General features: G+C 36.2%; 1 protein-coding gene across 1 annotated transcript in view; it reads right to left on the reverse strand.

The window, feature by feature from the left end:
• Nucleotides 1–13334, reverse strand: part of TRDN (triadin) — a 169463-nt gene that overhangs the window by 16261 nt on the left and 139868 nt on the right. The window contains exons 28-31 of the mRNA XM_072332199.1: nt 7449–7475; nt 6437–6484; nt 1855–1899; nt 434–451 (exon numbers count right to left, since the gene is read on the reverse strand). Coding sequence (XP_072188300.1) covers nt 434–451; nt 1855–1899; nt 6437–6484; nt 7449–7475 — 138 coding nt within the window. The remainder of the gene's footprint in view (nt 1–433; nt 452–1854; nt 1900–6436; nt 6485–7448; nt 7476–13334) is intronic.

Genomic DNA, 13334 nt, shown 5'->3' on the forward strand with positions numbered 1-13334 from the left:
GTATGAAATATAGAGAGATTTAACGTGCAGGCTGCATACTAAGTTAGTGCATGGGTTTTTCAGTTCTTGACTAAGAAAAGTGTTAGATTTAGTTACATTATAAATATTGTATTCATATGAGTAGGAAAACAATGCAGCAATTCTTTTCTTAATCAGTAGTATTAGTTCATCACATTTAAGTTTTGACAACAACATTTAAAAAGCTTATCTCTCCTATATTAATACCTGTATTATTGGACTAGGAAATAGCAACAACATGACAATATGTTAAATGAAAATACTGGAAAACAAGGGGGGAGGGGGGAGGGGGAAGGTGGATAAATACACTGTAATTTAAAGCAAAACAAGGAACTATTAAGGGAAAGCTTCCACATATTCACACATATCCAGCTATATTACAGGAATTTTTCTGATCAAGGTAGGTATCACGTACTTGCTGGCTTTGCCTGGACTACAGAAGACAAAAGAAGGTGAACTGTAACATTTAGGTATAAAAATATTTCTTTGTCATTTTAATATTCAAATATTCTAATCAGATCATGATTCTCATTTCTTCTTAGCTTTCCTCATTCAGGTAAACATGCACAGCATTCAAGCTGCTAAAATGCAGATAGTCTTTAACATATTTTTGCAAGTCCTTTGCAAGTCCCTCTAATTGCTCTCAATAAAATAATGTCGGAACGAATTTTCTCCTCTTGCTAATTTGTAAAACATTCAGGTTAGAAATATATAGAGGCCATTTATCCAACTCTATTAACAGAAGGATAGTTTATGGTTTTGAACAAGCTACAGCAGTTTATGCTTAGATTAAAACTATCAAAACTTTACTGGTTTAAACAGTGCTACAGAACATCACTTCATAGTAAAATGATAGATTATCATGTGAGTTCTTATAGAAAGCAATATAACCACCAAATTACATGAATGCTCACAATTAGAGACAGAACAATACTATTCTGTATAGTATCTATTCTGCTACTGAAGAGAAGGAAAACCACGGACCAAATGAGAATGGAAATGAGGTAGCAAATTCCACTATTCAGCTTAAAGTAAAATAGCGATTTACTGTACTGAGAAAATTCATCATTATCACTACAACCATCATCACCATCAAACCAAATAAAAATCTGTTGATTTTACATAACTGTTGGAGATCTGGCAACTTTTCATGGATTTCTGGGTAAAGAATGCTCCTAGTAGAAATCTATAGGTTGATATCTAATTGAAGTCTTCAAAAAGCTTTGGGTAATCTGTGAGACCTTATGAGAATATTCTAATTCCTTCAGAGACACTCCAGGGCTTCTATCTAAGTTAACATTACTTGTACTAAAACACAAAAATCTACAAGGACCCAAAGACCTATAACTTATTTCCAAAATCAGTTTTTCCATGAGAAAGCCTGATTGAGATGCATTCACGTCCCTAAAGCACCCAGTGATCCATTCTCCTCCATCATTCCCTACATGTGCAGTTCTCTATGCTGTAAATTCTGCCACAAGAAGGTTCTGAGATTGGATTAAAAAAAAAAAAAAAAAAAAAAAAAAAAAAGCAGTGAGTTGTACTGGGAAAGATCTGATTTGCAGCTCCACTCTATTTCATTAGCACAGGAGAAAAAACCAGAACCGAACTGAAACACCTCAATCTGGCTTTATCATTGGAAAGACTGTTAGAACTGCATTTGCAGTTGCCACTCTGCTAGATTTGCACAAAGAACTATTTTCAGCCACATATTTGAAAATATCATAAAAACTGACTGCAATGTAAATGTGCGACGTTGGAAGAGTTATGAATATTGTTTAATGCTCCCCCACACTCACAGCCCCCCTAAAACAGGAAATAATGACTTGTTCCTACCTGATTTCTCAGTGGGACCTGTCTTTTGTTGTTTTATTTTCTCCTCTGTATTGTGAAAGCAGCATAAAAGTTAGAAATTCATACTGTGTTAGCATAGGAACATATAACTGGAAAAACATTTCTAAACATATTATACATATGGTTACAGTGACAAAATAAATGCATGCCTTTCACATCATTATCCCATAATAGTATTGTAAAAGAGCATGCATGCATTATGAGTTCTGGCTATGTGGAGAGATCATACACAATAGAAAAATAAATCAGTGGGCCTAATGCTTGACACCAGAGTACAGCCACACACCTGTATGTATATTTCAAGTAGTCACTCAGGTGGAAACTGTATTTCTATTAATACAATTACTATAACTTTGCGGACCTCACCTTGCCACCTAAGTTCAAGTTAGATATTATATGACCCTGAAAACTTAGGTGTCCCCTAGGCACAAAAATTGATTTATACATCTACAGTTTGAACATGGGAAATGTATGGAGACCCTCGAGAACAGGTTAACTCACATAAGCACATCCATCCAGGGCAGTGTCAATCTGAATCACAGGTCACATAATACTGGCTTAGTTTACCAAGCAGAATATCCATCACAAAACCTTACAGAAGCCCTGAGCTTCTGCTAGACTCATGAGAATAGCTGCCCAACCCCACAGAGTTGTGAAGTGCCTGTGGCCTCACTCAGCACAGCTCTCAAGTGACATAGGCACAGGTCCGTGTCAGCCACCAGACCTGAGCAGATGTTCTATGTGCAGGAAGGTGGGTGAAACTTCAGGCATAAGCCAAGTCAGGTGAGAACTGTAACATTTGTTTTCCAATCTCTACGCTACCCACTGACTTGAACATTTATTTTCCTGATCTTCCAGAAGCTCCGCTCCCACTTTCTAACTTTACCCATATTTGAATTGAAAGTTCTTTCCTAATCTCGATTTTTCCACATCCTCACACAACACTATTTAAGACACTGTTTAAGACATATTCAGAAAACATTTCCACTTCCTCTCTCTGATGGAGGAATTCACAGCCACAAGTTTCTTGCCCTTTTCTTTCTCTCAAGACCTCTGCTGGGTATCGGATTCAATCTTAAACAGGTCAGCTTGAACAGAGCTATCTTGTCCCCTAAAGACATTTAACTAATCTGAATACTAGCTGACTAGAAATACTGCTGGATGGTCTGTGCGTGCACGAAACATCTTGGCTCTTGAGCAGGAGCAGTGTTTACAACCTGGCAACCAAATCTTCTTAAGTATGGGAGGAAGCACTGGAAAGGAGATAGGTGGAAGGAACCACCTGCAAATCGCCACTTTACCTCTCTCTGTATCAGTGCACCCTCAAATGGATGACATCAAGATCTCCCATTTTTGTGGGAGCAGTTTCTATAGACTCTAAATGTCTAAGATAGATACTAGATCCTAGTCTGCACTCCAAGAATGTAGAATGAACTTTAGAGCATAACTTCTAGATAACTTCTCTGTTTTTTTCCTCCTGAGGGTAGAGAGAAGGTTCATCTGCTTCTTTGAATCCATTTATTTTTAACTTAGCTCTCTGAGATTCCCAGAAGTATACACATGCCAAACAGGATAAACAGGACTATCACCACTTTATCATGTGGCAACAGAGAGAGAAGCAGTTTAATTGCTGCAGTCTGTGCTGTCTGTAGGGAAGTAAGCACTGGGGAGATAATACAGGGAAAAATAAAGCTCAGTTTTTGTTGATATTTTCTATTCTTTGAAAATAAAAAATAGCATTGCACTTCTGTGCTTTACAGCTGTTATCTGGTGGGTCATTATTTAATTTCACCTATTTTAAGTTTAGGGTTCTTTTTCCCTTACTCAGCTATTGTTATGAATGTAGTGAATTAAAAATCTCATCTCTGTTTCATGGCTGCCTGTGAAGGTAGAAATGCTTTTATAGCACAAGCAGCAACTTGCTGAGATCAGGTATCCTCTTTCTGCTTTCTGAAGACCTTTAACGTATTAACTAATTCACATATTCACTAACTGACATTAGGATATTGAGTTTTCTATAAACTAATAAACAACAACAACAAAAAACACCCAACAACACAAAGATTTGTGATTTTATACATAGATCCTGTACTCTTCACTGGATGAATGACAAGTAAAACTCAGAATGTATGTAGATCCTTCATAACTTCTCTTTTTTGGACATTATCCTTGCTCTGTTGAATATCCACTACATTGGATATTCTTTCTCTTTCTAATTCTGGTGATAATTTACACCAACACTTGCCCTATAACTCAAGGAGAGTACAAAATAAATCTGTGAGTGGATGGCACATCTGATTCATTTAAAAGTCTGAGAAGGATTTTCTTTTCAAAGCAAATTCATTTCTGAAAAAAGCGTGCCTTGAACAGGCCTAATGACATGCATTCATCTGGAGATAAATCTGGTAATTCTTTGGTATTTGTTCACCTATCGACTCTGAAACTTAACTGTACAGCATCTATTGATCTGCTGATTCCACTGGAGAACAACCCTGAAAGCTGCATCTCCTCTTTTCCTGGCAGATCTCCAGGTGGTGACTGTATGGCTTTTTGTCTGAGTGTCTGGCAACTGGTTGTAAGTAGAAGGAAACCAAATGATCAAATTGGCAAGACTTAAGAATTAACAGTCTCTAAAAGGGGACATGCTTCAGGAAATCAAGAATCTTCACAAAATTCTATCAGTTAACTGAAATTTCCATGTGGAAAAGAGCAGTGAAAAGAACTACTGACCAAAATAGAAGAAATGCTTCAGGTATTTATCACAGATATTTTATGCCCCATTTAAATCTTATATTACTATATGGGGTCCAATAATAACATCAAAAATTTGATGACTTCATAAGGATACAAAATTTCCAAAATATACTTATTTGTGAAATATTCAGAATTATGAAAACCATTCTCAAATACAAAAGACATTTTTTCTGCAGAACTGGCTGTACAGCAATACCAACATTAATATTCATTTCTGGGGGAATATCTAATTTAAATAGGAAAAATATAAAGCCGTAAATATATCTGTGTATTTCAGGCAGCTTCAAATGATTTACAACAGGAAAGAATCCTCTCGCTTTACCTGCTTCTCCACATCCCCCAAACACTTTTTAATTTCCCTATAGAATCACTCTATTTTCTGAGATTCTCTAGTTACTCAGTCATGTGACACTTCTAAAACTGATGGCAGCAGGCAAAAGAATAATAGTTTGAAGCTGCTCTGTATCAAGGTGAAAAAGGAGGCCACAGCTTTGTACAGAACTAGGCTTTTGTAATTCAGCTGCTAACTCTAGAGCTCTCATTCGCGCGCAGCAGGCAGAAACATTATTACCACCTGTGCTGGCAGATTAATACTTCCAGTCACCATCTGAAATTCAAAAGAGCCACTACTACTACTCCCCAGAGGGACTGTTAATCACTAGAATTTTTTTTTACGATTAAGGAAGTTTAGCAAGTCTTTTTTTTTTTTTTTTTTTAAGTATTATTATTTTCAAATTCCAAGGGCTTTAATCTGGAATTTACTGTACCAGAGCAAATTCCTCATCAGTCTGATGTCCAGGCTACATGATAAGATTCTCTGATGTTTGCAAAGTGCCTTACAAGGGAAATTCAGTTAAGTGCTAGTATCTTGATTTAAAAAGGCTAGTTGTGCAGCTAGAGCTGGTTCCATTGTGCTGGGTGGGGGAGCAGTTGTGATGCCTGTCTGTGTGACCCAAAAAGGGCATCAGGACCCGTGCCATCATGCACAGTGCCAGACAGGGTGATTTCCTCATATCTGCCTCAGCCAAGCTCACCCACCCCTGTCTGCTGGCTAACGTACCTGCTAGCTCTTAATGTCTGAAAGGTGGACAAAGAAGCAAAATTTCTCGTCATGTTATTTCAAAGTTTGGAGTGAGGAACGCTCCTTTTTCTGTCCTGTTGTTTGTTGACTCAAAAGCAGCAATATAGCTTCACTAAAATGGTTGTTAAAGTCTTGTGGAAAACTGTCAAACCATCTATGAAATGTTTAACTTACAAGCAGAACATCATAGTATATAAAGAAAAAGTAAAAACATAGGGAAAACATTATTATCTTACAATACACCCTCCCCCCCCCCCCCCCTCCAACCCCTCCACCCCAAAAAAATAATAGGAAAAAAAGAAAAGATGAAAAACAAGGCTCTTTGGTTGCCATTGAACAAAGTTTTAAGGCGGTTATCTGATCATTTAGTCATGTCTCTATCATTTTTATGTGAAATTTAAACAGAAGCACTGCTGAAATTGTTAATTAGACACCAGCACTTGCTTTTGAGTGCAAGTGCTGCAACGGCCTTACAGCCTTCAGCCAGACCACTCTGGAGCTACATATGCAGAGCATCAATAGATGAGATACGTTCTCAGTCCTGTTTCTTTATAGCAGACCAATTGTAGATCTCTGTCTTCCTCCTCAAAAATTACAAGGACCAAAGCCCTGGTCACACAACAAAATCTCACAACAAAAGACTCAAGCAAGTCTCTAAGTTTTTGCAGACCACAGTGGTACTTACTGAGCTGAGCATGGAGTGACTGGAAATAACACTACCAAACTTACCTGGCTTAGTGTGAGAGATTGATTTTTCATGTTTAATATGTTCATGCACTGAAAATAAGAAGAACCCCTACTTCAGAGGCTTTTTCATTTTTACATTTAAAAAAACAAAAATTCTCTTTGTAATTTTAAGAGGCCATTTTGCATTATGTATTAACATTAGACTTGATTTTGGCAAATACTAGTCTTGAGAAAAGATTTTTAAAATCTTTCTCAAAATAAAAATGATACAAAAAGATAATATTGTCTTTTTATGTGGCTTAAGAAATTGCAAAATTACAGTGCTTTTTATAAATATAAAATAAATAAATATATTTTCTAAAATGGTGAGATGCTTCTACTACTTGTTTTGATTGATATTACCTATTTTCTACATAAAACATCATTTTTCCTTCATGTTTAATGTTGTAATAAATTAGCTTTTCATATTCCTTAGTCATCTTGGGATTTGTTTTTCTGGATTCTACATATGCAATGTGAAGCAGTGACAGAAATAAATATTACAGTTTATTAATACACAAGCTGCATGCAATTACATAGCTTTTAAAAACATTGATATTTTAAAAAATAATATGGAATAGAAAAAGAGAAGCAAAGGAATATCAGAGGAAATACTAAGAACATGTTTCATTCTGATTTTAAGCAGCTATGTCTAAACTGCGCAGAACACTAGGAGGTAAATCCCTCCATTGTATGGATCAGAGTCTGGACAAGGAAGAGCACAGTCCCTTCTTGGTCTGTGTCCCTCATGATTTTTACCAGTGCCTCATAGAGGAGACAGAAGGCACAGTTAGATCTTACCCAAACATGAACTGGAGTAGAGTTTCTGAGGCCTGTGAAACAGCTGGTCCTGCACTACAGAGACTGTCACTGAACATCAGTTTCAAATTCAAAATTTCCTGTGAGCATTTGCTGATGAATCTCATCTTAAGCTGCCAAAACTCTGAAGATCTAAAAAAAGTATCTTTCTCCAAAAATCTGAAGTAACAGCATTCTTTAACAACTTTATACTTACTGTGTTCATGAAGTTTCTCTGAAGTGCCTAGAAGTAACAAAATATTTTCAATAATTTTATGGCTACAAAACAGGATTATTGCATTACATTTACACATGGATAAATAAATCATTCAGTTAATTCTCTATTAAAATGTTTAACAGTTTATGTGTTCTTTATACTATCCATCTCAGCCACCTAACTGGGACACTTAAGAAACATAGATGCTTTAAAATCCTCATTGAGCTGATGTTTGATACAACTGCCTCTGTCAGACTTCTATGTGTCCTTGGTGGGCTGAGTTGCATGCACTAAACGGTAACCATGTTTGTAACCGAAAGCAATGACACTGGTAGGCGAGGATCTGAGTTCAGTGCTCATTATTCAAATCTGGAAGTGCCCAATACTTGAAAAAATATAGATAATACTAATTGGAGTGATGAAATGACACTTAAGGCAAACTAAATCAGACCTTATGTGTGTCCCTGACAAGTACATCTGCCCCAGTAAGGTCAATAAGCTTCAGATGGATAAATGACACTCCAAGTAGCAGAAAGAAATATCTGAAAACAAAAGTGGGGTGTAACTAAACAAAAAGCCTCATCACAGCCACATCTTTTAAGCTTTCCGCATCTCTTTGTTTCCCCAGAAAAAAAAAAGAAAAAAAAGAAAAAAGAAAAAAAAAGATTAAATAAAATTAAAACCAGAACCAATGGTTTGCATGAACAGTAAGAGAGAAGTAAAGAGTGCTTAGGGATCCATGTCTCATGCCATTAGCAGTGCTATGGAAGGAAATCCAATGTCTAGGCCTGGCTTGCCAGCTGGACTTTTAACTTTTATAAGGCAGGTGTTGCTCAGACCGTAAGGGCTCCGCCACCCGTATACATCAGTCTGCCATGTATGAAAGAGCAGTCTCTGAGAAGATGCAGCAGCAGTGCAGGATGAGCTGCCTTTGCAGGCTCAGACACACAAGCAGTAATTTCTCTGTTTTACTTGCTTTCATCATCATAGAATCACAGAATGGCCTGGGTAGGAAGGGAGCTCACAGATCACCAAGCTCCAATCTCCATATCTTATACTAGACCAGGTAGCCCAAGGCCCCATCCAACCTGGCCTTGAACACCTTCAGGGATGGGGCATCCACAGCATCTGTGGGCAGCCTGTCTGGCACCTCACCACTCTCATAGTAAAGAACTTCCTTCTGATATCCACACTAAATCTTCTGTCCTTCAACTTAAAACCACTACTTCTCCTTGTTCTGCCAAGGGGATTTCTTGCTTTCCTGGAAGGGGCTAAGCCTTTTCATTTTACATCAAGTTTTTGTTTAATCCAAGTTGTCTCTGTGATGTGAAGAGTCAATGGTTGGAGAAGACATGAAGAAAAAGGCAAAAATAATGGAACTTTTTATGGGATAATGTAGACTAAAGATGCCAATTAGAGGGATGTACTTGCTTATAAGTATAGTTAAATCCCACTGTAGCTGAATATCAAAGAAATATATCAAAAATTTTAAAAGGTGATTTATTTTGTATTTTATAGAAAGGTTTTATGAGATACACTCAACAGCCTCCAATTTCTGATTACTAAAGGAAATTCATGGAAAATATAAAAACAGCCTGAATTTTGGGTGCTGGCACATTGACTTACATCACAGACTACTGTGTCATGTTACACTTAAAAAAAAAACACCTATAATGATCAGAGGTACACCCCACCTTCTGTTTCTGGCATAACACGGCATATACAGATTAAAAAAAAGAGAAATTGGGGATGAAAAAATGAAGATCTCAAATTTTTTTACAGAATATGTCAGCCATGTTAAAATCTAGCATAGATAAACATCTGTTCTGCTAAATATGCCATGATTTCAGTTAGTTAAATATTAAATTTAACCTTCATTTGGGCCATATTATTTCATCAAAGACGCCATTTGATCTACTGATGCAAGAAGCAAAACCTGAAAACTACATCTCAAGAATCTTAATCCCTATTTTATTTTTAAAGTATCATGGTTGTTTGTGACATGGATATCCAGCCTATTAACTCAGTGAAAATGAGAAGATCAAAACTAGATGTCAACCATCTGGTCAGAATTTCTAGAACATTTTATTACGTATTATATATGCTATTTAACTTAGAGAGTGAGAAATTAAAGGCTATGTTCTGCTGCTCTCCCTTATTTCATGTACCACATTGTTCTGAAAACGAACCTATATTCAATTTTTGTGCTAAAAAAATGTTTCTCTATACAGTACCTAGATGAGCTGTGATACTCCTTGCTGCAAAATATGTGAATGCTGAAAATTTTCATCATTTTGAAAAGTGAGTAGGCAAATTACAGAAAAGTCTACTAAGAACATTAAAATACTATTACTGGCTTAGGAAGTGTCTGAGATGAGATCATGGGAGATCATGAGGCTCTGCTATGTGACTGTTTTGTTTCCTTTTGCACTCTTCCCTAAATTTGGTGGTTTGGGTGTTGGGTTAGATAAACTCTTGGTATTGCTTCAAATAGCTGTTCTGATGTTATTAACTAGCAGCACTATCAGTTAGGTAAATAACCCCTTGTTTTTCACAGTGTTTTAAAAATCAGTCTTTAGTAATTTTCTGATCTTTATTCGCTTAACACTTAAAGAAGGAAAAGGATCAGATGCAGATCTAATGAAAACAGTGAAAGCTTTGATGAAATACTTGAAGCTGCATAACATCTGAATTAGATCAATGAAACTATCTAGGTCTAACCTCAGCAGAAACTTTTCTGAAATTTCTTTTATGTCATTCTAAATTAATCTTGGTAACTGGGCTTAATAGTTATCTTGACGTTTTTCACATTTGCTTCAAATTTTCTTTGACTCTTGTCTGCTATTCTGAATACCAGAAGGGTATTAATTATATATGGCATATTTTTGTAAATTAGCTCCAGATATGGGTTCAGAATAGAAATCTTCTGGTTTATTGAACCGTAAGTTGGTGAGGTTAAAAGCAGAACACACTTTTTGATTACAACATGCCTATTTTCCATCTGGATAACAGTTATTTGCTGTTCAGATAACAAATATATCATCAAGTATGCATACTCTGTAAGGAAATAATATGTTACACAGGAAATGGAAGCAACACTAGAACAATTTATTTTAGTGAAGAATTACAAAATACTAATACATTATGTAGCTGAGAAAACTATTTTTTATTGGATAGATACCTGTGTATGATAAATAAGACAGTTAATTTCCATTAGACTAAATATGATCCTAGTTCATCACCCATTAAAGAAAACACACAGACTAACAGGATTTGGACTGGGTAATAGATGAGCACAGCTGTGACATCAATCTGTGAAAACAATCCAGGCCAAATGAGGAATCACAAACAAAATGGGACTTTTAATGGAATTCAAAGATTTGTGCCTAAATTTGAGGTTGAAACAGTTTTGTACTAGACATGCGCAAGGGTTTTTGGACTGTGGAGCAACTGTGTTATCAAAAGGACAAGCAGAGTAAATTGTATTCCTTACATTTGGGCAGTTCAGAAGGCCTGAGATGATACAATCTTTGGAAAACAAAAGAAAACAATATAATGCAAAGAGATTCATCAGGACCTAGCACTGCACAAGAGCAGTAGGAGTATATGAAGGTATTGCCTCCCTACTAATTGTCGCTTACGGGAGCAGTCATAGAGACATTAAAGGTGGAAAAGACCACTAAGATCATCTAGTCCAACCATAAACCATTACTGCAGTGCCTATCAACTGTGTCCCTCAATGCCACATTTACACAGTTCTGGAAGACTTTCAATCAAACGTTCCCACAAGTTTTCTTGATCAGCAAACCTGACCTCTTATATCTGCCCATGTCCTCCTCAATTCCTGCTTGCTGGCTAAGCAGCTGGCAGACTGATCATGTAGAAAAAACAGCCTAATGAGCATGTGTCTAAAAAAATGACTCCTCAAAAAGCTGATTCGTTGTAGCAAAGTTCCTGTTAAGAGACTGATTTATGCTCTCCCTCATCCTTGCTCTAGGTCAGGACATTTCCTTGACAGTGTATGGCCAATAGGTATGCTATGGAAGGGTCAGAGTAAAGAAAGCATGGAGAATCTGGTTGTGACATAAAGGGAGCTGATATGTGACTTTTCTAAATTGGGTGCTCTGTAAGCCTTACTTTCACAGAATCTCGTGATTTCCTTCTGAGTCCATTTTATATGACTATTTAATTTTAAAGATATCTTCAGGATATTTGTCCAGGTTTCTACACATCAAGAAGGTACTATGCCACATTAGCAAGACAGGTATTAAATACTAAGAGATTTATTGAGTTTATCTGGAAAGTCTGCAAGGAAGCAGAGAATAGTAGGGAGTGTTTGTCTGAGACTCTGTGGCATCACAAACTTCTTTGGACTACGATTTCAACATGACTCTTGTGACTAGTGAGGACAGTAGTGTAAGTGACTAAGGCTGCCACTCATAAATGCCATGATTTGGCAATATAATTAATAATTAATTACTGCCATTAGAACGTATAGGGTATTCACCTCCATCAGATTAATCTTTCTCTTTCTGCTATCCACCAAAAGCGAGCAGGCTGTACTCACAGTCCCTTCTGCCTTATTTCCATTACCAGATAAATGCCTTTGTGTAGTTTGCATGTTTGTGTCCTTGCTGTTTGATTTGTCATTTACCTTAGGGCTGCATAGTGAAGAATGAGTTGACTCTTGGTTTTGAGGGATTTTGCTGTAATTCTCTAGAGCCACTTGTTTTTTTAAGATTTATTTTTAACAGCAATTCAACATTATTTTGTATAACTGGGAAAAAAAAAAAAAAAAAAAAAAAAAGTAGTTTACAGAGAGAATGGAAGAAAAAAACTTTACCATGGGGTAAATTTAATAGAACTAGCAAAGAAATACAGACATTTGCAACATTTTAAAATGTTTTTTAATGAGAGGAATTGCTTCAACTTGATTCTGAGATGCATGCCTTTAGGGAGCATCAGTAATGATCCCAATCTTTCTCTGTTTCCCAGTTTGTCAGTTAAACAATAGAAATGCACTGGGAAGTATAAGTCTTGTTGAAACAGCAATCTCATATGATAGCAGAAAAAGCTAATGCCTTTAAAGTACTATAAGTCTTAAAATCCCGGGAGCACACATCTTCCATCGACGGAGCTGGAAAGAATAAAATTTCAGCCAAATGCAGATGAGATACATGTTCTGTATTAATGCATTTCATCTTTAGGTACTTGTGTTGAAAGGCCTGAAGAGTTTCCTCTCAATATCCTCAGCTTCTGGCGTTTTCATGTGCTCTTCTCTGAAATTATGGGATGGGAACATATAGATCAGGGAGAATATGCTTCACAAGCCTTTATTTTTAGTAATATTTATTTTATTTTTTTTTGCATGTAATTAAGGTAAAACATAGCAAAGCTCAGGCCATACTTTATATTCCAAAAAAATTATTGGCATATAAAGGGTAACTGAGTGAAATCAGGCAGATTAAGATCTGTAGGTTGTTAGAGTGATTACATCTTTTTCTGAATATTAACACTAGTTTATACAAAAATAGTGTTGTTTACCATCCTAGATAAGCAATTGGAGCCAAAAGGAGTGCCTCTTGCAGGTGCTGTTAATACTTATTAATATTTAGATGTTCAGTCTATTTCATAATGCCTGTTATTTGTTAAAGAAGCCAGACTAATTCCCTGGGTCCAGACTCCATGCAAATACCTTGACTATGAATTTTCTTTTTTAGCTCCTTCTTAAATATGAGTGAATTTTATGTATAACCATGGACAATATTCATACATAGATTATTATGTAAATGTAAAATAATGGTCATTAAGACAACAGTAAGTTGACCTAACCAAAATCTAGAAAAGAAGACTGGGAAAGAGATTAGTTCATATTAGGAATGGAAA

Source organism: Excalfactoria chinensis, chromosome 3 (genome assembly GCF_039878825.1).
Source record: "Excalfactoria chinensis isolate bCotChi1 chromosome 3, bCotChi1.hap2, whole genome shotgun sequence".
In the NCBI taxonomy this organism is placed as follows: domain Eukaryota; kingdom Metazoa; phylum Chordata; class Aves; order Galliformes; family Phasianidae; genus Excalfactoria; species Excalfactoria chinensis.